This window comes from Eretmochelys imbricata, chromosome 3, assembly GCF_965152235.1.
Source record: "Eretmochelys imbricata isolate rEreImb1 chromosome 3, rEreImb1.hap1, whole genome shotgun sequence".
Taxonomy (NCBI): domain Eukaryota; kingdom Metazoa; phylum Chordata; order Testudines; family Cheloniidae; genus Eretmochelys; species Eretmochelys imbricata.
The window spans coordinates 178,271,590-178,297,032 of NC_135574.1; the positions used below are offsets into that span (position 1 = coordinate 178,271,590).

The 25,443-nt window shown below is 40.7% G+C and overlaps 1 protein-coding gene across 3 annotated transcripts; it reads right to left on the minus strand.

The window, feature by feature from the left end:
• Positions 1-500: 500 nt before the first annotated feature.
• On the minus strand, positions 501-25,436 carry ERLEC1 (endoplasmic reticulum lectin 1). Of its 3 annotated transcripts, XM_077813892.1 has the most exons (15): positions 25,202-25,335; positions 24,571-24,663; positions 24,066-24,170; positions 19,764-19,844; positions 18,607-18,684; positions 18,361-18,424; positions 16,571-16,599; positions 15,601-15,824; positions 10,389-10,518; positions 9,570-9,731; positions 8,348-8,407; positions 5,831-5,952; positions 4,959-5,036; positions 4,774-4,849; positions 501-1,031 (listed from the first exon to the last, which is right to left on the minus strand). In XM_077813892.1, exons 3-15 carry the CDS (start codon positions 24,126-24,128, stop codon positions 960-962), a joined length of 1,239 nt encoding a protein of 412 aa, XP_077670018.1. In that variant the 5' UTR covers positions 24,129-24,170; positions 24,571-24,663; positions 25,202-25,335; the 3' UTR covers positions 501-959. The 3 variants fall into 3 exon arrangements, with proteins under 3 accessions (XP_077670018.1, XP_077670016.1, XP_077670017.1); XM_077813890.1 differs by lacking the exon at positions 24,571-24,663 and having other exon boundaries at positions 25,202-25,436; XM_077813891.1 differs by lacking the exons at positions 4,959-5,036; positions 24,571-24,663 and having other exon boundaries at positions 25,202-25,436.
• Positions 25,437-25,443: the final 7 nt, after the last annotated feature.

Genomic DNA, 25,443 nt, shown 5'->3' on the forward strand with positions numbered 1-25,443 from the left:
TTGCCACACACTCACTTAATAATTCAGGTGACCTCCCCCCCCCCCCCCCCCAAAAGGTCTAAATGATGCTTTAGGAATGACAGAACAAATGACGTGGCTGCCATTTTGTATCCTCCAGTAAGAGGGTCGAAAGTTAGTGCAATGATAATCCTCAAAGTCCCCATACATATCGGAATGATGACCAGGAGAGGAGTATTACCCCCAGTTTAAACTCATACAAGCAGAGATTAGAAGACTATGTTCTGTTTAGTGCTTTGTCACAGACTTTCTAGGTCTTCGGATGTCTCAATTGTGGTGGCTCAGTTTCCCCATATGTAAAATAGGGAATAATACTTAACCCACCTCAGCAGAAATGCTGTGCAATCGGTAGCTGTGAAAGCAGAAACAGATCCTGGAGGGCAGCCAAGGCTGGAAAAATTAATGAAGGCTGGCATAAAAGTTGGAGGAAAACATAACACGGAAGAGGACTATGATAAAAATGCAGTTCAACTGTTAAAAACTGAGGCAACATAGGTGCTAAAATTGTATTTTGCTTTTTCACATTACAACAGGACAAAACCACTGGTGCTTAGTTATTAGAGGCTGTAGAAACCCTGAGGCAAGATGCCAGTTTTTAGTCTCTTCTCTTTAAAGATCAGCTGTTGAACTCTTTACTTGGAGTGGGACCATGCTCGTTTGAGCTTTTTTTTTTTTTTTATTGAAGTTGATGCTTTACACCTTACAGAGGAAGATGTCCTACAATATCCATGCAGAACTTTCAATACTCAGTTAAAATTAAAGGTGCAAGACAATATTTTAATCTTTAAAAGTTTATCCATCTCTTATATACACAAAGATATACACAAAGTGGTTCATGAGTCCATCCATCTAATATATATATATATATTTCTGCTGGAAAGGTTGGCTGGCGAGTATCTCTTGGCTTTCTATGAATCTGATTCACAGACTGGATTATTCTTTTAACTGGGCACTGAAAGGAGCCCATTTTCATCCGCTGTATCCAAGATCTTACAGATGACTGGAGATTCCACCTGAACAAAAACAACGACCCCCCCCCCCCGCACCAAAGTTAGGTACTTTGAAACACAATATTGTCAAGTGTTTACAAAAGAAAATGCATAAGAAAGTAACTTGGGCATACTGTCTGACTTAAGCATCACTGTTTTTATAACTCTTTGGGACAGTTATTTGTATTTGTGAAATCTGTACGTGCAGTTATTTATTTATAGTAATGAAATCAAAGTAGCTTTACTCTCCCAAAACAAATGCAGATTGACACGATTCGCTTAGCACCAATTATGTATTCAGTGCAAGAGTTCACAAAAGGAGTCTGCCTTCAAGAACTTAATGTCCGAGATCCATACAAGACAGAACACGCTGAAATCCACTGGTAGGAATGACTTTTTGAAAGTTACTTACTAACTTGTGAGTGAGTTAAAGAGTTGGCTAAAGAGAGGGTGATAGCTTGATAGGAGATCTGGTAATAGCAAAATTCTACGTTTCTCCTGAGCATGTAGCATCTGACTCCATATTTGAAACATCTAGAATGCAGAGCATTCCATTCTGGGATCAGAAGGTTCTAAAAAGCTTTAGTACTTTTAGTTCACGGCTCAAGTGGTGATCTATGCAGGTCTGAAAACAGTTACAGGCAACTACCATAACTCACCCTCCCTTCTCTTAAGAAAGACAGGGCAAGTGTGTGAGACATTCTATACCTTGGGGGAGCATCCTATAACCCCCACATTCCTCATTTGTATAGAATTGTTATACAGAATTTATATTGCTTTGCATATAAAGCAGGCCATGTGAAGTATCAGGGGAAAGGTTATGATCTGGTGAAATATGTAAGATATCTAAATATGTATATCATTAATGCATATGAAGTTATGAGAATGTGTTGTATGGTTGTCACTAAAATATGCTGTGGGTTTGGGAGGCGCCCAGATACTAGCTCTCCAGAGACAAGCTCTCCAGAGACAATGACAAGGGAGGTAAACAACACCCGGGTGGGTGCTGTTGTACAGACATCACCAGCCATTGTCCAGCAGAGGAGCTACAATTCAATGACTCACCGGCATAAAGCCACACCAGGGGAATTGTTCAACCTTGCCTGGGGACTCAGCAATGCCCACCAGACATGCCTGGACTTGTGGTCTCCAAGCACATGGGACTGAGGGTATAAAACAGAACACAGGGGCCCTATGGTTGGTCTTTCTCCTGACCCAACAAAGACACTCAGAAGAAGATTGAAGACTCCAACAGAGGAAACTGGCCAGGTTTAAGGGACAAATCTGTATATTAAGGACTGCAATATCTAGTGGGGTGAGAAAACTGCTTAATCTAGATGTTGCCCAGTCTAATTGGGTTGAGAGTTTAGACTGCGTGCTTATATTTTCATTTCTTTTGGTAACTAACTCTTTTTGCCTATCCCTTATAATAACTTAAAATCTATCTTTTGTAGTCATTAAATTTGTTTAACTGTTTATCTTTACCAGTGAGTTTGCCTGAAGTATTTGGTAAGGGTGCTTGCTCAGGTTTACAAAGGCTGGTGTGTATTCATTTTCCATTGATGAAGTGGTGAACCAATTAATAAATTTGCACTGCTCACCTTGAGCAGTGCAAGATGGTATAGTCCTGCGGTACCAGGCTGGGAGCTGAGGGGATTTAGCTGGTGCCTTTCTCTGTGTGATGCATGAGTGGCTGTGGGAACATTCATGCAATCTAGCTGGGCATGGGGCTCTACACGCGGTTGTACTGAGTGATAACAGCACCTGGAGTGGTTTACTGCTTGTCACTAGCAAAGCATTGTGAGAGACAGCCCAGGCAGGAGCGTTAAGGAGGCACAATGGTCCCACAGTCCCATGCTGCACCCCAAGGGTCCTGTCACAGTGTGAATTAGTGTACTTGCAATTGCTCTCAAAAACTAAACTGAATTTGTAGCTCCAAGGTAGTTTTATCAGGTTGAACTTAAAACTGAAAACCCTAAGAATAACTGATAGTGTCAGCTCAGTTCAGACGGATATTACTTAACAGCTCCACTGCTATTAGAACAGTGGTTCCCAAACAATTTATGTCGTGCTCCCACTTACCCATAATGTAATCTGTCCATACACCCCTGGGAGCCGGGACCACAGCTGGGGCTGGGAGCAGGGCTGTGGTCAGAGGCTGAGGACAGGGCCTTGGCTGGGAGCCGGAGGCAGAGCAGGGCTGGGCGGCGCTCCCTCTCTCCTCCTGTGGGGGCTGGCTCGGGCTCCGCTATGCCTGCCGAACATTCCTCAGCACCCCATCCCCAAGGGGCGCTCCACTGTATTAGAAGTACTCTGCTTGTTTAGTGGGGTTCACAAAACTAGTGGCTACTGGCTCTCTCTGATCTATATAACACTAAAACACCTGAATATAAATCTAATTAAGACTATGTTACTTCATAGGTTCCTTTTTAAAGATGCTTGGCTGCTTTGCAATTAAAAGCCAGTCACAATTTAATGGATTTAAGAACTCTTGTAGGATTCTGAGTAAATTCACTTTGCACAATTAGAGATGTTTCAGCAACCACAGCATACACAAAAAGAAAAGGAGGACTTGTGGCACCTTAGAGACTAACCAATTTATCTCGAAGGTGCCACAAGTACTCCTTTTCTTTTTGCGAATACAGACTAACACGGCTGTTACTCTGAAACAGCATACACAAATGATTTAAAATTTGAAAAAGTTTTTGTTGATGTGCAACAGGAGGATCACGATCTAGAATTTGGACAAATGTAGGCATGGTCACAATGGATCACGTATTCTGTCCAGATACTATAAGAGGTTATTTCCAGTTCATTAAGAAATTGAGATTTGTTACAATTGCTTAAAAATAGATTATTTTAGAGAAAATTCTAGATGATTGAGTTATTGTAGTTTAATTTTCATTTTAAATAATAATTTGAGCACCAACTCTGATGCTCTTGTACTCTGATGTTAGAATTTTTTTCATGAGATAGAATTCAGCTATATAGAGATACACTTAAAATGTCCCAAGGGAGCTAGATCTCCATCTCTAATTTTAGGCTATCTTCCATCATACCAAAGAGTGCACTCATTCAACCAGAATGAGTCTAACTGGTATTTTCAGAAAAACAATATTGAGCCACATTTGTCAGGGGCCTGATCAAATCAAATCAGTTTTTATTTAGAGGCTGGAAGTATGAAAATCCGACTAGCTTAATAACATGCTGAATGCCTCACACAGCAAATGAAAAAGTAACTGAGATGTAGTTTTTTCCAGGCTTAATATGTTTACGATTTAGAACTATTTTTTCTTCTGAATGCATTATTGAAGGTTACCTACAATGTATTAAAATAAGATCAGTTTCAGAGCTCAAGCTATTATGTGCAGACACCACCTTTACAAATACACACATTTTGTTTTCAAATATCTGAAAATCTGGTCCTGTGCTTACCAACTATGACATAAGTTAGGGTTCTATGTTTCACTGCAACGGCTGACTATATCACTAATCCTACAACAGCAACAAGGAACAAAAAGCACAGATTTCCGGAGTGCTTCCAGTAGTAGTGGTGGAGTCATCAACCTATGCAGCAGAAACTCTGGTTTTGTTAAGTAAAAATCTGTTTAGTGTAGCTTTAAATCTCTGGCAGATGCAAGTTAAAAAGGCCATGTCAAAACTGAACATGCATAATTTCTCTAACTGAAGTCTTGCACCTTGAGAAATCCCATTAGCTAGGCAGGGACTGTGGGCTGAGTGAATTCAAGCGTATATATTTACATACCCCGAGAATGTATTGACAGGAGTGAGGCTCCAGCATGTATACTGTTACAGCATGAGGGGAATCAGATTCTTTACACCTAAAAACGGGAATGATTTGAGTAAGTCTTCTAAAAAGCACAGAACTCTAGTAGTGGGTAAAGAGACAAAAACGTATGACTAGATGGTTTAGTTAAGAATGTAACTTACTTCAACTTCACAATCACCTGCCTTGGTTTGTCAGTTAAGTCACAAACATCTCCATTACCATAGAAATGAGATACCACTCTGCCAGAAAGGTTTGAAATTAGACAAGAATTTGAACACTCCGACAACATTATCACCTTAAATGCCAAAAGCAAGCTGTGAGTTGAGTAATCAGACCTTTCAAACACTCCCGCCCCCTCAAATGCAAGAAACTTAAATATACATGAGGAAACAGAAAACGGGAAGAAAACACTGACAAGTTACATTTAATTTGTCTACTTCTATAGAAGCAGATACAACTGTGATTAACAATACTATTCTCCTGCATCACACCCAAGAGGCAGATGTTGAATTATAAATAGCTTCTTTTGTATTTTAAGTGAAATGAGTGTCTTATTCAAGATACTCCGATAGTTTAGTGTATTGATTAGACTATAATTTACATGGCCCTGCAGTTTGGACTGTGGGGGTGTGAACTGCAGTGTTCAGTAGCCTGCTGTGCTGTAGCTTCCCTGGGTGGATACCTAGGTTTGTGTTAATACATATCCATAGTTCAAACTGTGGGGTCATGCAGACAAGCCCTTAGCCTACAGCTTTAAGCCTCTCCATTTCCCTTCCTCTGCAGCAATAAATATGAAACCAATTCTAGCACTTAGATGACATGCCCAGAGTGGTTCTGGTGGAAGGGACTTGATTACTTTAATCATTACTGGCTCTAAGCACTCAATATGAGAAATATTAACTTTACAACCAACGTGCTAAGAACCGTTTCTCAGTACCTAAATGGTTTTTGAACAACAATTCAAACAAGTTCATCTTTTCAACGTGTTACCTAAGGTTTATCCAGTCAAAAATCTAATTGACTGTACCCTTACCTAACTGTCTGCATACCATCTTCTCGGAGATAAGCTCTAGCAACATTCTTCTTGGCCCATTCAATGTGTTCTTCTTTGCTCCAGGTACCAACAACTACAGAAGTTTTGCCACTTTCCTTATCCTAAAATAAGACAAAACGATGATAAAAATCTTGTATCATGAGCTTTAATGAGCTTGCTGCAGAGAGATCACTTTAAAGACGAGAAGTATTAGGGAGTCAAATTTTTAATAATCCGAAAATCTTTTATCAGCTAATTGTTGGCTACACCACATTGCTGCTGCAGTCAGGAACAGCTATGCGAGCACCATTTACTTACCTACAATATCAGAGGGGTAGCCGTGTTAGTCTGGATCTGTAAAAGCAGCAGAGTTCTGTGGCATCTTACAGACTAACAGACATATTGGAGCACTGCATGCATCTGATGAAGTGGGTATTCACCCATGAAAGCTTATGCACCAATATGTCTGTTAGTCTATAAGGTGCCACAGGACTCTTTGCCGCTTTTACCTACAATAGCTTACAAGTATGCCTCAACAGCCAGAAGAGTTGTCCTATAGAAAGAGACTTAGTTTTGACCACTTCTGATGTTGATTAATGGCGGCGCCTGCATTTCATTGCATAAACTGAAATTGTGCCAGCTTGACATAAAATTTCTCCCACTGAAGTCAGGAGTTTGGCCTGGTTAAACTACATAGCCTATGGGCTTGTTCTACACAAAGTTTTAGTTTATGGCAAGCTATGTTGAGAATCTACTCCACATTAGCCTGCTGCATGCTAACTGTCCACATGGATCCTGCTGAGATGCATTAACAGTTAGTGAGTTTTGATCTAGGGGCTGGTCTACACTAGAAAATTAGATTGACCTAGCTACATCGCTCAGGGGTATGAAAAATCTGACCTAAGTATCCATGTAGAAAGTGCTAGATTGATGGAAGAATTCTTCTGTTGAGCTAGCTTCTGCCTTTTAGGGAGACTGATTTACCAGAGCAATGGGAGAACCCCACTGTAATAAAGTCTACCCTGAAGTGCTACAGCAACATAGCTGTAGCATTTTAAGTGTAGACATAGCCTAGTCTGCTTTGAAACGGGACTAGATCAAAGTGCACTACTGAACTCTTAATGCACATCAGGCTCCATATGGACAGCTAGTGTGCAGGAGGCTAGTGTGGAGCAGAATCACACCTAAGCTTGCCAGAAACTGTTTGTGTACACAAGCCCTAAAAAGTTTTATATATATTAGTATATAGAATGGGGATATGGTGAAAAGAACATTTCCTATGGCTTGTTTGTAAATTAGAGGCTAAATTCCTCTCTTTTGGTCAGATTTACCATACTTACTGCACATTTCTCCTGGACTCTCTCTCCCAAACAACCCACAGCAAATTGTTCAGGTAGAGATTATATATCTTATACACTGGCCCAAAAATGTATGCTGATACTAGAAAGCATCTTAAAAAGCAGCCATGCACAGCTTGTAAAATTAGTTCTTTTCCTAAAACCCAGACACAGTAGCTGATTTTACAAGATTTAGCAATGCGAGATCAAGCAGGACCCGACAGTGAAACATCTGCTTTGACAAGTGAACTGGGGACAAAAGAGAAAGGAATTCTGCTTGGACTCGCATCATCTCAAAAATATTGTCACTTTCAAAAAAGAGATCTGTACAAACATCTAGGACAAAATGATCCCCTCTGTTTTCATGACTGATGCGGACTCAGCTCAGGGGAAGGAAGGGACATAAGGGAATAGTGCTCTTCCCTCCTCCAGCAGAAGGGCTTCCCTGGGTTAAAAGAGGAAGGAGTCAGTATCAAGTGACATACTACATCCCCTGTGCATGGTGGACATCTGCACGTAAGTTAATGCTCCCTGAAGCAGCATGAAATCTCTGCCACCCACACTCTTGTCATTCACAAATTTATTTAAAGCATAAGTGTGGTGTAAACCAAGTTTTATAGAAAAAACACTGAAAATCCTGTAAGACGTACCAAAGGAGTCTAATATTTTTGACACTAATAAGGAGGTGGGGAAATAGTAACAACCATCTCAGTTAGGTAGTCAAAATAAGAGAATGTTAAGCCTATAGCTTGATTCCTATAGTCTGTCCTTTCATGTAAATAGATCATGTGACAGGTACAATGGAGGAGTGTATGAGCTTGACATTTCTGGTATTATGACCAGTAATTAAATGGTTAATTTTGGCATTAGAACAGTCATCGTACTTCCAAGTTTGTATACTAAAATGAATTTCAATTTAAGTCTGCAAGACAAAAATACATCAATTGGTACTGCAAAGCCAACCTTTGAATCAGAAGGACTATTTTCACTCATTCTAAGGCACCTGTCACAACATCACTTATATTGACAGTTAAATAGTAAGGAATGGAGCAAAGTCTGCAGAAAGATGCAACCTTCAGTTTCTTTACCAATGGATTTCTGTTGCCCCAGCTCATGAGCACATTCATAAAAGCAACTGTTAGCCATCTAGTGGCAGAAGATCAACTGTTATTTAACATACCTCATGATACTGATGTACATATTTGCCATAGCAGAATTCATACTTCCACCAACCAACACCCTGGAAAAAGAAATGGGAATAGAGTTCAAATACTGTGAAATACATTCTTTTCTCATCTATCCTATTGTAGCTTCAGAACTGTGTAATATGGAGCATCACTGCTTTATATAGATTATTTGCCACCAACAGCACCATCTACATATGAACCCCTGGAAAGCTGTAAGTACCCAATACAGTGTGTTCCTTCAGTCTTTTTCCTGAATCTTTTGTATTTCCTCCTCTTTCAGACGTAGCAGTAGTCATGGACTCCCTCTCTCTGCTACCTACCCTCCCAATTTTCTTGGTCTTCCTGCCCTCTTTTCCAAAACTGGCTACCCATTATTTCCTATTTTACTGGGGAGAATCAAAAGAGAGAGAAAGTTCTCTTTCAGCTTTACACTCCTACCTTTCCTTCCAATCTCTAACATATTTCATTCTCCAAAAGCAGTGTTTAAGACTTCCCTCCTTAATACATTCCACACCCACTTATCTCACCATCCATGCTTTACTACATAAGACTGAACTTCATTTGGACTTAAACTGGAATGCTAAAGAGATCCTTTAGTAAGATTACTGAAGACTCTTGTTCCACTTTCTATAAATATTTCTTTTTTCAATCCTGTTAAAGTAATAATTTAGCAACTAAGAACACCATTACAACATTTACCAAATCAGTACAAAACTATGGCTTTCAGAAGGTGGACAAATTCTTATTAAGTACAGCATTTAACTTTATATTTTGATCCAAGTGGACAAGACAAAAAGACTAAGGTCTGTTCAGAAACCTTTCTGAGGATCAGAGGTGGCATTCTGGCTATCCACTTGAAAGATACGAAATGACTTTTATTGTGGTCTTCAAAGAATATACCTATCATCTTATCAGACACAACATAGTCTTTCAGTTCATCTTACAGAAGCATCACATTTGGTAGAATTACACTACTAGAGTTTCAGACTGGAAATAACAAAAACAAAACATTAAGTTAGCTTTTGAATTTAGTGAAGATAAAACCTTCAGGTCAAGCTCTAGTAACTGGCAAATTACTGTGAGAAAAACATGATGTAAGAAGCAGCAGGTCTGAGTTAACAGAAATTTTTCAGCTATCCAAGTCCACAAAGGAGAATTGAAACGTGAAACAAATATGCATTTAATAAGTGCTATTGTACACAGTTTATTTCTCACCCCATGGAAGCAGTAAGAACCACTAAGAAACTCCTTTATGAGTTGGTCATCAGTCAATTTGGAGATGTGTGTTGTTCCAACAGTTAGCAACTGTTGGGATCCAACAGCAACTGGCTTATGGATGGAGGAAAATTTCTCTTCTTTTGTTGAATGTATTTCTTCCTGAAATTAAAATTCAGACATATTTAGAGTCTACATATCAAAGAATATCAGGGTCGGAAGGGACCTCAGGAGGTCATCTCGTCCAACCCCCTGCTCAAAGCAGGACCAATCCCCAATTTTTGCCCGAAATCCCTAACTGGCCCCCTCAAGGATTGAACTCACAACCCTGAGTTAGCAGGCCAATGCTCAGGCCACTGAGCTATCCCTCCCCACAATGTGTTTATATCCTCTACTAAACACATACTAGTTAACTGCGTGTTGAAAAGTATTAGAATAAATATCAAATGAGACAAGCAGCTAATAAATGTGCAAGAACTTAACAGGTCAGCCATTTATTTCACTGCTTTGTGTGTTAAACACTTGCATCTAAGAATAGCTGAAAGAACAGAGGTCAAAAAAGTAATGGGAGATTTGGGGGTTATAGACTAGTAGCCCTAACTTTGACCGAGAGTTTTTTTCTTTTCTTTTTTTTTTTTAATATGACAGCAGCTATTGACAATTCCTACTGGTTTGCCACAGGCTACTCGAAAGATCAATATAATCATGCAGAGTGACAATCAGGGATAGAAACAGTTGCTGTAAATTTAAAGTTACAAGTACTGTAATAAGGAAAATTAAAAAGCTATACTTTCCAGTTTAAAATTACAAAACTCCTACCTCCTTAACCCTTCTAAAAGGCATCTTCAGCATTTCTTGCTGTTGCTCCAGCTGTTCCAGATTATGGGGTTTCAGTGGGGATCCTGGCAGAGACTGGCAAAATATGTCATTCACTGGAGAAGCCCTGAACCTGTCCAAACAAGTTATAGATACATCACCTGTTTTCTTGTTACACTTATTCTCACTATACATAAAGGTATGCCAGCACACACACATTTGGTCTCAGTTTAAAAAACTAATGTATTAACACTCCAGGGTTAAACTTTGCATGCAATATGTCAGATCAGGATTTTTTTTTTTTTAATTTTTTTAAACTGTTGTTGCTATAAACAGAAATTTCAGTTGTAGGAGTGTAAAGAAAATAAAAGTTCACTGCATCATAATGTTTAACACTCAGGTACCTTAAAACTGCTTTATTAAGAAACCCACCAAGTAATTAGTCAATGCAATCTACCCTGTTTTAGTTCATAACATCTTACTTGCAAAAAGGCAATTTTTCCATGCACGGTTAATCAACTTTAATGCTGAAAAAACAAGCACTCAAAAGTCAGGAAATTCCATAAATTAAGATTATATGCTCAGTCTTAACTCAGCATTCTTATACACAACGTGTCATTATTTTCAGCAAATACAAATGAATGCAAACTGGACTCTTACACAACCTTTCATATAGTACACAGACTATACGTGTTACTCATTTAAATTTGTCACTGAATATTTCATTAATTACTTTGGCATTATTAAATTATAAATTATCTTGTAAATTGAACCTTCACATGGCCAACACACAGACATATCACAAACACATTTTAATAAAGAGTTCACACTGTACTCTAGTTAAACCTAGGAGAATTACATAGATCACTAATCTTGTTCATAATGTTCTAGGGCACTTATCTTCAACAACACAATCTTCACAAAGTAGCAGTGTAAATTCCTTGATGGAAATCCATGTGGGAGTGGCTACTTGGGACCCTGCTTAAAAATGAAACTATAAAAACCCCTGAGCAATGCTAGTCTAAAAGGCATTGGAATATCGACAACTACAAGAGGTAGTTTCAGAAGTCACAATATCACCACTCTTTCCTTATTTCATACAAATTAAGGCTTCTTCAAAGCATCTGGAAAGCCTGAATGAAAATTCAGACGTACTAAATATAAGTGGAAATATTTTTACAATACTATTGAATAATAGTATGTTAGTGATCGATGCATTTGCAAAAAATATCAAATTATTGTTTCTTACAATTTCGCATTACTTTATACTCATCTGTTTTGTATATATACTTCTAGCAATTTCATAGATTTACAGGTGCTTTTGAAAAAGGAAACTAGTTTTCTAGACAATCATCAGAGTTTGTTATACAATAATATTGTTCACTGTACAGAAAGATGTGTAACAAATTTCAGTTTGTATTTAAGATAACTAAAGTTGCTTCCTGATTAATAAGTGACTATGTTCTAGATTAAGTAAACTCCATGCCTGAAGGCTGAAGAGTTTGAGTATGGTGCTACTAGATCAACTAGAACCATCAAGCAATTAAATGCAATTATATATTTCTTTTCACCTTTCCCTCCCATCTGTCAGACACGCTCTACCCCACCTCCTGAAACACATTCACATGCTTAGGGATAAGGACAGATTGTGCCAACAATAAGAATTATGTATATTAAATTATATTTAGAACTAAAAAGAGTGCTCTTACTCCCCAACTTCACTTGCACTACTAAGCAGTAAAGATATGAGAATGTTTAGGGAGAGAAAGGATTCATGGCTGAAGTACTGTCCTGAACCACTTTGGGAGCAATGTGAAGTCCACTACAGGAAAGAAAAATGTATTTTTAATACTCCCACCTGTAGGCTGTTCTGAGCAAGGATTGAGCAGTATTTTGGGTGTGCTACTCGTGCCTTTGCTAGTTAATAGCATGACTGAATTGGGAGAATGTGTGTTTTGTTTTAGATGCATTTTCAAGACATCCAATATTCTCACTCATGGCCAAGAAGCCCTCCTTGCCTAGCTGGTAGTAAAGGTTTTGGGGCTGAACATAAATGATGGGAGAGAGGAAACAGAAACGGGAGTTAGTGGGATTAAAAAACAAAACCAAAAATTAACAAGCAATTTTCTAGCCCGCTTTTCTTTCTTCTGGACAGTTTTAATATTCTCATGTAATATTGGAAGTATTTCTAATTTGTCACTTGAATGGAGGCAGGTGAGGTGGGCAGAGCTAATCCTTAAATAAAGTTTGAAAATTCTTAAGAGTGAATCAAGATCAGAAGAATTATAGCAATGAAAGTAGAGCAATCTATACATTCACTGGTCAGCCACTGAGATAATTGTACTCTGTACAATCATTAAGTATATCCTTCCCCCTCAGAACATGTCAGCTATTAGCAGCTAGATAAGGGATTTGCATATTAGAACTGCAGAAATTATGCAATTATGCCATCTACCCCCAGCAAGAATGTAGGCATTTGCATCAGAGACAAAATTAGTTATACACCAGCAGCTGAACAGCACTGCTGTTTGATGGGGTAGTACAATACACTGACATTAAATTATTTGACAGATGTAGGACTAGATGTGGATTTACCACTAGCCCCAAGTAAGCTTTGTTAGATAGTTCTGCTGCATCAGGAGCAGATCAGGGGCCAATTTATGACCAATTCACAGTACCTGGTTCTAATCTTACTCTAGGCAGGGCTGGAGGAAGGGGAGAAATAGTCTGCACTAGCCCTTCATCTGGCACAAATTACTTCCACAACAGCTCACAGCTGTGTTAGCTGGTGTACTGGGAGGTGAAGTCAAGCCACAACCCACTCCTCACCTCTGCCTGCTCACCTTTACAGGATGGGGGTAGGGGGGGAGTAGACGCCTTACGAGGCTGTTCTCCCCACTGTACAGTAATCTGCAGCAATGAATGTAGCTGATGCACAGGAGCAAGGTACCTTATGTTCCCTTTCTCCCCGGAACAGGTGCACGGGGCAAGCCACAATTTTGCTCATATGAAGAAGCTACATTGTAAAGCATCCTCCTCAAAAACAGAATAAATGTTAAGTATTCAATCTTATTTCTTCTATTTCCTGACTGTGGAGTGATTAATTTCTCAGTCTTAATGATTCATGGACAATTTTTTCCCTTAATTAATCTTGAAAATACTAAGTTAAGGTAAGAAAATCTGAGTTATCCATCACACAGTGCTTCTAACTTCCTTGATCTTGGGCTATCTGGCTCAATAGCTTATGAATGCAGCCATTATTAATTGAGGTCTGGTACTCTAATTGGAATTACTTTATTAATGTATGCTATAATTCACTTGCACACACTGGCAATTTCTGCTAGAGATTGGAATAACCTATTAACTCCTCGTCACTTTAGCTAAAGGATGCTGCTGAGCTAAACTCTGAGTGCAGTGAACATTAAATCTGCCTGCTAAAGCAGGCAAAAAGGGTACTGCCTGTGAGCCAAACTTCAGACTTTCAACACTCAACTACTGAACATTTTCTTCAAGCCAGGTCCAGTCTGAAATTTCTAACTTCATCCCTTTCTGAGTTAGCTGAGAGTAAAGTTTCTTTAAATTTGAGCATTTTCTATATTTGAGTATTACAGAAGTGGGTGAACCAATTTTATTCAGCCTCTTCAAGAAAAAAAATCCCAAATTCACCTTTAGATAGAGACCCAGTCTGGAAAAATTTCAATCTTCAACGAACTGGAGGAAGTTAAGAACAAGCGAAGAGGCCTGGGTGGGTTTAAAATAAGAGCTGGGATTCAAACTAAGCTATAGCAGTGCTTCTCTTGCATAGAAAGTCAAATGCTCCATTTAAATTAGAAAATTGGTTGGTAAATAATGATTTGACAGTGTTACTTCTTATTCACGGTATTCTGCAACTATGTTTGCATCGTGCATGACGGATGTTCTTACATCAGAGAGTACTTTTATTTCAATCTAGATATTCTAAAATAGGTTACAAATTACCATCTGTCTCTCTACACATCTCAGAACATGTTGCTATTAAAATGGAAATAGGTTGTTCAAAAACGTGATCAGTTCATCCATTATTTAACCGTACTTGCAGAGACCTGAGATCAGGATTCTGTTTTCCCAGCACAGATTGTTGACATAACACATCCCTAAAAAATATCTTACTTGTGTTTTACAGTCTCTCAACCGTCAACTCTTGGAGGGTGAACACAGAATCCTAAACTCAGGTCTTGACAAAGAGGTGAAGGTGGAAGCAATGAATATTTGTTTTTAAAGTTTAAGCTATGATTAAATCTACACACACTGATAAGAGATCTTAATACTTTTTAATAAAGCTTTTAGATCATGTGAATAGGATTAAAGTCTGCAAATACCTAACGTCAGTGCAATAGAATGAAGTCCCAGTTCTAAAGCTGCCCTCTCTGTCAGGTGTACATAGGGTGACCAGACAGCAAATGTGAAAAATCGGGACAGGGGGTCTGTGTGTGTGGGGGTAATAAAAGCCTATATAAGAAAAAGACCCCAAAATAGGGACTGTCCCTATAAAATTGGGACATCTGGTCACCCTAGGTGTACATAAAGTACACATGTGCAAAAGATAGGACATGATTTCTAAAGTTAAGTGAACAAAAGCCAACTGAACATGGAAGCAGTAACCTAAGTCCCCTCGTGTATACACAAATAGGTGACCTGCACATGTACATATGGTATTTTGCGGTATTGTCAACCAAAAGCATTCAAATATCATAAGTGAGGCACCAAAAAGTCATGATCAGCAAATAATAAATCTTTGTTTTGCTGAGTGTGAAGAAAGTGGGTTTTTTTTTTTTTGAGAGAGAGAACTAATGTTGGACTCTTTTTCCTTGCCTTCTGAACCCTCAGGCTGCAGTCACTTCACATTTCTAAACTTTTCTTTGCAACCATAATGGCTGGAAACTTAAAAAACACCAAACCCTGAGGCTCTCACGATGTCTTAACTCCAATAGTTGGAGCTTTAAGAAATACTCCAAATATTGTGATGCTCAATAAAAACTGCAAGAGTTGGCAATGAAGTATTTGCAAGCATGTTAAGCATATGCAAGGGTAAAAGAAAGTGTGTCTAGTTTTGCACAAGGAACCACAACTGGCCATAATTTTTGCACATACAAAAGACAGCGGACTAAAAATTTGGCCCCATATGTGCAAAAGGATCACTAGAGCCAAAATGTTAGCTGAAATTTGGAAACTGTACCTATATTTAGGATGGTTGCATAACAGAGGTGTCAATATGACCACTTCATATTCACATGTAGTAACTTCTGCTACTGATAGGATCTCATGTTTAGCTTCAGGATGACAGATATACATCACTGTACTTGATCTGGGCAGGTTGTGTCTCAAAATACAAGGTGTACCATTTCCCATTCCTACAGGATAGTATGGGGTCATCTGCCCTTCTATGTTCTTTGTAGGAATCTGGGTGAAAGAAAAAAGGTTAATTAGAAAATGTAGTAGAGCTGTTTCACTTCTCTGTAATGGCAACACTACAGCTCATTAGACTCCAGGTTTCAATAATGTTTTAATCATATTTTCATTTAGGGATTTTCCCCCCCTCCTTTTGCCAAGAGGTAGAGTTTGGTTGTTAGTGGCCAGGAACTTCACAGGTAGAAGAAAGTAGAGAGTTAAGAATCTTAATGTATAATCAGGCAAAACCAATGAGTGAACGGGTAAAGGTTAGGAGCAATAAGGGTTAATAAGATAATGTAAAAGCCCAGGCAGCCTTCAGCAACAGATGGATAGAACTGGGGTAGGGAGTCCTTGGATAAGCAGAGAAATAAGTGCTACCCACTTTGTAATGCAGGAGTTCATAGGTTCTCACATACCATGGATCTGTCTTAAATTTAAGATCTGTGGTGTTACTAAGGGTTTGTCTTTTTTATAAGACTTAGCACTTCAACAAGAATGTGGCAAGTGATTCTTTTAAAAAATAAATTAACTGTCACCCTAGCCTTAACGTCCAGTGTCTTGGGACTGGACAGGGCAAGAAACTCATTGGTGGAAGAGAACAAGTAAGCTTCTCCAAAACTGGACCAGTGATCAAAAAGGGAAAAGAGCTTATTTTCTACTCACGCCTGGATTAGTGAACTGAACATTTAATCATATCTACATTTAAGTTGCCTCCATTGTTGATGGCAAAAGTGAAAGCAACATTTTACACTTGCCTCTTTCAGATTTTCCTTTTCGTCTTGATCTACAGAATAATATAAGAATGAGAGAAGTGTAAAGGTCTTTAAAATATATATAAAATAATAAAGATATAAATTTATATACAAAGTTATGCTAGGTAAGAGATTCAGTTTTAGAAATAAAGGCATTTCCTCTCAGCACACCAGCCCTGATGTACCATACTGACATTTTCATGTGAGACTAAGCAAAGTTTCCTTACACAATTATAATTTGCTTAATACTGGCTTTCACTGAAATATGCTTGTATATTAGAATAATGTTGTCAAATATTACATGGCAAATGTTTGTCCTAAAGTACTATAAAACTTATAATTTAATGTGTCAAATCTTCCCTTAATCTTAAATTTTTACTTATGTTGATAGGTCTGTCACTTAGGATTTTTTTCTTTTTAAATGGATTAACTTAAATAATATTGGTTCAAAGATTTTTTGTATACTTTGTATTTCACAGCACTTTGTGAACAGTCAGTTTGTCTACTCAGTCTGACCTGTCTGTAGAAGTAGGGGCAAGAAGAAAATGCAGTTGTAAAATGAAGACACTGGTAAGGGGACTGGAGCAAGCAGAGTAAATTCTTTTAAAATGATTAGTTTCAAAGTTAGTGTCCCGTTAAACAAAAAATGTCTCTTATGTTTGGAAACTCAAGACAAGCCAGGTTCTGCACTGTGGTAAGGTCACTTTATGCTAGAACAGTGCCAAGTGACCTTACTGATGCCCTAAAGGAGCAACTGACCACTTCCTTCATAATGAAGGAATTCTTTTTGCTGGCACAGCAGACTACGCTTACATCTCCTGCCTCTCCCCACTCTCTGTGCTTAGGGAGCATGCTGGAAGCAGGGCTAGAGTGTACTGCATGCCAATGATCACTTGTTTATTTTCCCCCAGTTGGGCGCTACAAGTTGGTACAGGTCTCAACAGCTTTACGGTTCTCTAACCGGTGCCAGAGACGGATCAGCATAATTGCTAGTGAGATAAGAAAGGAGACTTCAGGCCACTGTGACATCCCTCCCTTGAGCTGCACCAAGCTTGCTTTAGCACACCTGGGGACTGACACCACAATGTTTTGGGATTCTTTCGTACCCTACTCAAGACTATGCTGGCACCAATTATGTTAATGCACAAGTATAAGGTGAGCCAAGGAATTTCAACTCCATATGAAGTACAGAAAAAAATAATATTGTCACCTAATGGAAAAGGACAGAATAACTCAAAAAAGGATGTTAACATTTCTAAGGTCCCAATCCACCTCCAGAGATGATGCACTTTTACCATTGTGCACTAAATTTTAGCCAAAATCTGCTAGGTACTGTACATATAAGACAGTCTCTGCCCTGAATTACTTAGAATTTTAAACACAAAAAAACAGTCAAAAACTGGGTTAACAGGCTACAGCATACAAGAAGAGGGATTAGGACAAAGACTGGCACACAGGTTCATTTTTAATATTTTGTATATATGTTCTATCCCCAACTGCCCTTCTACCAAGCCATAATTAGCTGGCAGATTAGTTGGCACCCAGTAGGTGGTGTGACTGAACTAATAGGATGGGGGGGGGGGGTGAGGTGCCAAGAGGAAATTACCACAAAACAATGGAGTTATGAAAAGTAGCATTCCACTGTGTTCTATTTCTCTCTTCCATTGGAAAGCACATTGGACATTTTTCCATAAATAAATTCTAGCATATTTTTGTGAAAACAACAAATAATACCAGAATGTATACATCATCAGCATTAGCAAAAACCCCACAAACAAAAAACAGAGACAAACCTGGGTCTGATAATGGACTCTTTATCAGCATGTTCCCAAGGTAGTACTCTTGGATGTTTATTTTCTAGAACCAAAAACAAATACAATTATAGTTTTGTTTGTTAAAGCTAACTTTCTCCACATAAGCTTCAACTGTGCTTTCTGTTCATTCCTGTCAGAATTAATTTGTGGTAACTTCAGCATCAAAGTGTCAGTTCTAAATTGTTCTATTTTTTGTTTGGGTCTCATAAGCTTCTACAAACATACCTGGCCAGTTTCTTTCTCTTCATGGTATTGACGAATATATTTTCCATGGCAGACTTCATAAGTCCAGTAAGATTCAATCTAAAAAAATATTCATGTTTTACTCAGCAACATGAGTCTGGCAATCAACATTTTCCAAAACTTTAGGACTTAATTTGGACAGAGAAGTAGCAAAATCAACCCCCTGTCAGTAGGATGATGGAACCTTCAAGTAGCAAAAAACTGCAGTGAGTTTTCCCAGCATTCCAGGGATATTAGCTGTGTTCCAAATATGCATAATGGGTGAAATTACTGTGGTTTTTTTGCTGATGTAGTGTATCATTTTTTATGCAGATGAGAGCCAAATACATCCCCACCAACCCAGAGCCAGATTGTGAGGCCGCAGCACAGACCTGCTGTGGCCACTACTATGGACTATACGTTGAATTATTAGTTGCAGCCCACTCCCCTTCCCATACCACTTGTGTGGAGGTGTTGGGCCACTGGGTCTGAACAATAATGGATACGGAATGTACTCTCCCTGGTCCATCCTCAGTGCTAGCTTGCCGGGGACAAGTATTAGTTAACCTCCACACGGGGGTCCAAGGGGTTGTCCCTCCCCTGCTTTGTGGCCACTCAGCCCAGGACAAATGCAGAGATAAGGTAGTATGGAGGGACTTTGGTACTTGGATGAATTTCATCCTGTGAAAGAATTCTGGGTACCTAAGGCTTTGATGGTGAGTGAATCTGGTCTAATCACACTTGTCAGGGTTCACTGGCACTCTTAAAAACGTAGCAACTTTTTTTAACGTAGTAAAGTTGTGTTTGAGAGGCAAACTTCGGGGGTCTGTGGAGGCACTTCACTTTTAGCCTGGTCATACATTCAAGACAGGCCTTGTAACCACAACTGTCCTGTATTATGGTTTGCATACTGGAAGTACGATGACAAATTGTTTGTATAATCACCTTCTCTACAATTATTTAAGTACTTCGAATGCAATTTTTTCAGCAATACTATTAAATATTAACACTAATGAAGTTTATAAAACATGCCTGCTTTCACTGCTAAATGGAATTGCATACATATTTTAATGTTTATTGTAGTCAACTGTAAATAGGTTGAAATGTAGATGGTTTATTCTGGTAATTTGCAAATTAGAGTGAAAACAGAAAGAACATACTCTATATGAACAACTACTTTGTTTGAAAAGAGGTTCCAACAATTCTCCTGGACTAGGCCCTTTGTAATCCTTTTCTTCTTCCTAGAACAACAAAGTTTCACACTTTTAGCTATATATGCAATATTAAAATTAAATGTACAATAGTCAGATCGTTCATTTGAATAAGGAAAACAATCACCTCCAAAGATTAAGATACAGAATCTCTGTCTCCAATAACATGCTGTGTGGTGATTAAAAGAAACTTTAAATTTTAGTTATTAGGAAGGGACACTGAAGAAAAGTATAAGAGTCATAAATAAATCCGTCGAACCAAACAAATCCAGGAATTACAGATTTGGAACTGCAGAAATATGGCTTTTTTGTATTTTTAGAAGTACTAGAGTTCAACCTGCTGATGACAAAATAAGATACAAGCATTCAAATTGAGGTGTGAATAATTTCTATAGCACTGAAAACATTTAACACCTGTTTCCTAATTCAATATTTGTGTTGCAAATGTACATTTAAAAGGTAGCTGTCACCAGTTTTTCACAGAACAAAAATCTGAATCTAATTTTAAAAAAAATGCAGAAGAAAGATTCAGTGAAAAATGATTAGTGATGTGTGCCACTAACACACGCACACATACATTAAAGAGATTTCCATTGTACTGTCTGTTAGAACTAGCAAATACTTCTACAATAGTAGTATCTAAATAAAGAAGTCTGACAAAGAAGAGGTACATGGTGCAGAGGAGAGTAGAAGTGTCAGCAGCACTTATAATGGACATCATATTGCAAATTCAAAGGTTGTGGACAATTAAGGCAATATTCTCTAATGCAAAGTTCTAGGCCTGTGAGACTCCAACCTGACCTGGTTTTCAACCTCTTTTCAAGTCACCTCTTTCTTTCCTTGCAATGGATTTGTAGATGGAGACTCCTATAGCTCCTCCCTGCATACCACATTCTAGCATAGTTGTGGCCTTCTCCCCATCCTCTCTCTCTCTCATGGTCTTTTCTGTCTCTTTTTGTCATATTTTCCCTTTTCTATTTTATTGTTGTTCTCTCCTTTTTTGCTTCCCTTCTCCACATACCTGAATGCTACATGGTGCTCTGACTCACCTGATAGAGCCATGGGGTTGGGTAGCAGAATCTTGTGAGTGAGCCAAGAGCCACAGAAGAGAAGCTAAACTTTTACACATAAGCTGATCCCACAGCTGGCTGCACAGGCACAAGCAGACACCTACTATTTTACATGAAGTAGCTGCAGAAGGATAAGTTCAACAGGAAGTGAGGTGGATATGAAGTTATGTAGCTTGCCTGTCCCCACTGCTTCTTCTCCTCTATCTGCCCCCTCCTGGCCTACTCTTGTGCTACTGCCTCTCCTGTGAAGAAACCACATTCACTCTCTCGGGGGACGGGAGAACCTTCCCATAGTTACTTTTATGGGAGAAGATGAGATATTCTGAAAACTGGCAGTACAGTGCTTTGCTCCTACCCAGTCATCCATCACTGCCCAGGGAAAAACCCAGTAATGGAGTAGCCGTAGTATTAGTTAGAACCTCTGTGGCTATGACCAGTGGTTAAAGCAGTGGTCCCCAAATTGTGGGGTGCACACCCGAATGTTTGGGGGGCACGCGGCAGGGCCTGGACGACCCCCCACAGGGGGCAGGAGGGAGCAGCAACCAGCCCCGCTCTATCTCCAGCCCAGCTCCAATCCCAATTGCAGCTCCACTCCAACCCTAGCCCAGCTCCACTTGCAGCCACAGCTCCACTCCGCCCCCAGGCCAGCTCTGCCCTCATTCCTTCTCTGCCCCCATGCCAGCTCCGCTTCTAGCCCACCTCCTCCCCCATCCCAACTGCTGCCCCCAGCTCCGCCTTAAGCCCAAGCTCCTCTGCTGAGGAAGCCTTGGCTTGCAGTAATGAAGGGAGGGCACAGACAGATTCCATTACTGATAAGGCAGGGGGGCACGACAGGAAAAGTTTGGGCACTATTGGGTTAAAGCAAGGGGGAAGTACAGCTTCCCGCTACTGTCCTTAGCTGATATAAATATCTTTCTTCCACACTTTCCTGCTCCTCCATGACTCTTGTTCCAAGAGTGCCTCTTCCTATTTCAATCTGCTTTAAATACCACTTATACCTAAGGCTACACTTATGTCACGGAGGTCATGGAAGTCACGGAATCCATGATTTCCAGAGACCTCTGTGACATTTTCTGCTTCAGTCCCTGGAGTTATGGGACTGGAGCTGGCAGCCAGCGGGGCCCCGGCAGGGTTCCAGCAACAGCCTCTTCAGTGTCCCCCTGCAGATTTCCAAGGACAAGAGACAGCCTCCTCAGGGTTCCAGTGACTGGGGACAGCCTCGCATGGGAAGGGAGGGGGAAAGAACCCTGCAGCTCCCAGCTCCCAGGGTGGCACGGGAAACCATTCAGCCGCAGGAGTAAGTCAGACAGGTCACGGCTTTCATGAATTTTTGTTTATTGCCCGTGATCTGTTTACTAAAAACAACCATGACAAAAATCTTAGCCTTACTTAAACCCAATGTTATTAGTTATCCAAACAAGAGGTGATGCTAGTGGACAGCGCATCTCTCCACCAACATTGGCTATTGCAAGCACATGAAACCGGTCTTTCTACTCTCTACCTTGGCTTCTCATACTATAACATCCCAAGTTAAAGTCACTAAATGGTTTGGGCTTAGAATTTCTAAAAGATCGCCTAAAGCTTCAGGATGAAGACCTTGCTTAACAGCTTCACTCCTCAGGCACAACAGAACTTTTTATCGTAAGGATAAGCTAATCTGTGCAGAACACAAAGGTTTTCCAAGTTTTCTTGCTCCAAGACTGTGAAATGAACTCCTGGAACTACGGACCATCACCAGCTTCACCACTGCAGGTTCCATTGCAAATGCAAGGTGCATTTTGACCTGCCTTCTCCAATACAAATACAGAGCTGTGTGTACAATAAAACACAAATAAATGCCCTAACACAGTGGTTCTCAAACTTTTGTAGTGGTGACTCCTTTCATACAGCAAGCCTCTGAGTGTGACCCCCCCCCATAAATTAAAAACACTTTTTTTTATATTTAACACTATTATAAATGCTGGAAGCAAAGTGGGGTTTGCAGTGGAGGCTGACAGCTCGTGACCCCCCAGGTCATAACATGCAACCCTGAGTGGCCCCGACCTCCCAAGTTTGAGAACCCCTGCCCTATCAAAACAAAACATTACAGTGCACATGCAATTGTTCCAGTGTGGAGAGGATGAAAGAGAGACAGAATGTTAGTCACACTTCTTAATGCACTAGTGCAGGGGTGGGCAAACTATGGCCCGCGGGCCACATCCAGCCCACCAGCCATTTTAATCCAGCCCTCGAGCTCGTGCTGGGGAGTGGGATCAGAGGCTGTTCCATGCGGCTCCCGGAAGCACAGGCATGTCTGCCCTCTGGCTGCTACACATGGGGCAGCCAGGGATATCCACTCCGCATGCTGTCCCCGCCCTGTCCCTGCAGCTCACATTGGCCGGGAACCTTGGCCAGTGGTAGTTGCAGGGGCGGAGCCTGCGGAGGCGGCAGCGCGCAGCAGAGCTGCCTGGCCGTGCCTCTGCCTAGGAACTGGAGAGGGAACATGCCGCTGCTTCCAGGAGCCACTTGAGGTAAGCGCCGCCCGGAGCCTGCACCCCTGAGACACCCCCCTGGGCCCTAACACTTTGCTCCAGCCTTGATCCCTCCCCCCACGCTCCAAACCCCTTGGTCCCAGCCTGGAGCACCCCCAAACCGCTCATCCTCAGCCCCATCCCAGAGCCTGCACCCCCAGCTGGAACCCTCATGCAGACCCCTCTCCCGCCTGGAGCCCCCTCCTGCACCCTGCACTCCTTATTTCTGGCCCCACCCTGGAATCTGCATGCCCAGCCCAGAGCCTGTACCTCCTCCCACAGCAACCCCAATTTTGTGAGCATTCATACAATTTCTATACCCAGATGGGGCCCTCAGGCCAAAAGTTTGCCCACCCCTGCAGGAGTGGAAGGTGCTCAGATATTCGCGATGAAGATGGTATAAGAATCTGTGGCTCTGGAATTAAGGCACATAACTGACACTAGCCAACCCACCAATCATTTTCCCTAATTAAGGACGTCAGGACTGGTTCACACCAAACCCACTAAAAACAGAACTACCATATTGTCTATAATGAACACGTTTAATTATAGAACTGCCATACTGTGAAACATTTTGCAGAGAAATTTTGTTTTAAAAAGGAAGAAAACTATTTAATATTACAGATGCGTCACTAACAATCTATAATTGCAACAACTTGATTTAAGCTTACCTCATCTCCGTTTGCTATCAGTGGAAGTATACATTTATATTTTTCTTTATCTACAGTTGTCATAATGATGTAATTATCTTCTTTGTACAAAACACCAGTTGTTGGCTAAAAGTAAAACAAAAACAAATCCCATGAAGATGGATTTTTTTTGAAAATGCTATAAAAACTCAAATATATTTCTAGCCCTAGGTACAAAGCAGTTTATTAAAGGAGTTCCCTGTATCTTATCAGGTCCTAAAGATGTCAGCAGACTGCTTTTTACCATTTGCAGTGACAGTTTGTCTTCTGATCTTTGTCTTAACCTTTTTTTGCTCCTCTGCCTTTGTCTAAACTCTCCGTACCCCCATGTTCCTCTACCCCAGTTTTTCTTTCATCCTATTTACTCATTCCCTCTCCTTTCCCCTGTTCCATAAAAATAAGAGAACTTGTAAGATATAACTTCCAAATGAATAGGGTGATGATGGGCTATGCTGTACCTCTTTCCTCTAACCTTTCCTTGTTTTACCTAGACTGTAAAATCTTCAAGGCAGATGCAGCGTCTTCCTTTGCTTGAACAGAGTTTAATACAATGGGCCCCAACCCCACTTCCAAACGAAGTCTGTAATAAAACAACAGGAGCGTAGAGTAGATTACCATACTTTTCCTTTCTTTTAAAGGCACATCCGAATCCCAGACTGCTTCTAACACTGAAAAAGGTACGGCATGTTGGGGTCCCATCTTTGTATCGCAAAGACTGTCACTGCAAATATACTCAGTTTACAAAGGAAGATGATTTTCCCAACTACGACCATGCAAATTCAGCCTGGGATTTCTCTCGAGCTGTTGCAATCCCCTCCTGAAGGTTCCTCACACCGAATGGCGTGCACAGCCATGGTGACGATGTGCAATGCATAATCCAGCGCCGTCTCCCACAGCAGGGAGAAAGGCATCGGAGTTAACGAAATAAACCCGGGTCCTTGTCAGACAGTAAGACTTTAACTAAAGACGCACGAGCAGATTTGTGGATTTAAAATATTTGTCTAGTCACTCTTCTGACCACAACCACACGGCGCGACTCCCCCGCCCGCCGGGGCTCCCACCCCCGAATGCCCCCCGGGGTCTCCCCCGCCCGCCGGCCCGGGCGCTCCCGCACTGACCAGGCTGAAGTCGGTGCCGGGCCAGTTCACCCTGAAGGGGATGTCGTCGCTGAGCTGCGGGAGGGCTCGGCCGCCGCCCCCGGCCCCCGCCAGGACCCCGCCCAGCAGCGCCAGCAGCGCCGCCGGTCCCAGCCGGCACCGCCTCATCCCGCCCGGCGGGGGGCTGTGGGGACCGATCGGGAGAGAGCCAGCAGCCACCCAGGCACAACCGCGAGCAACCACCGGCCACGTCTGCTTCCGGT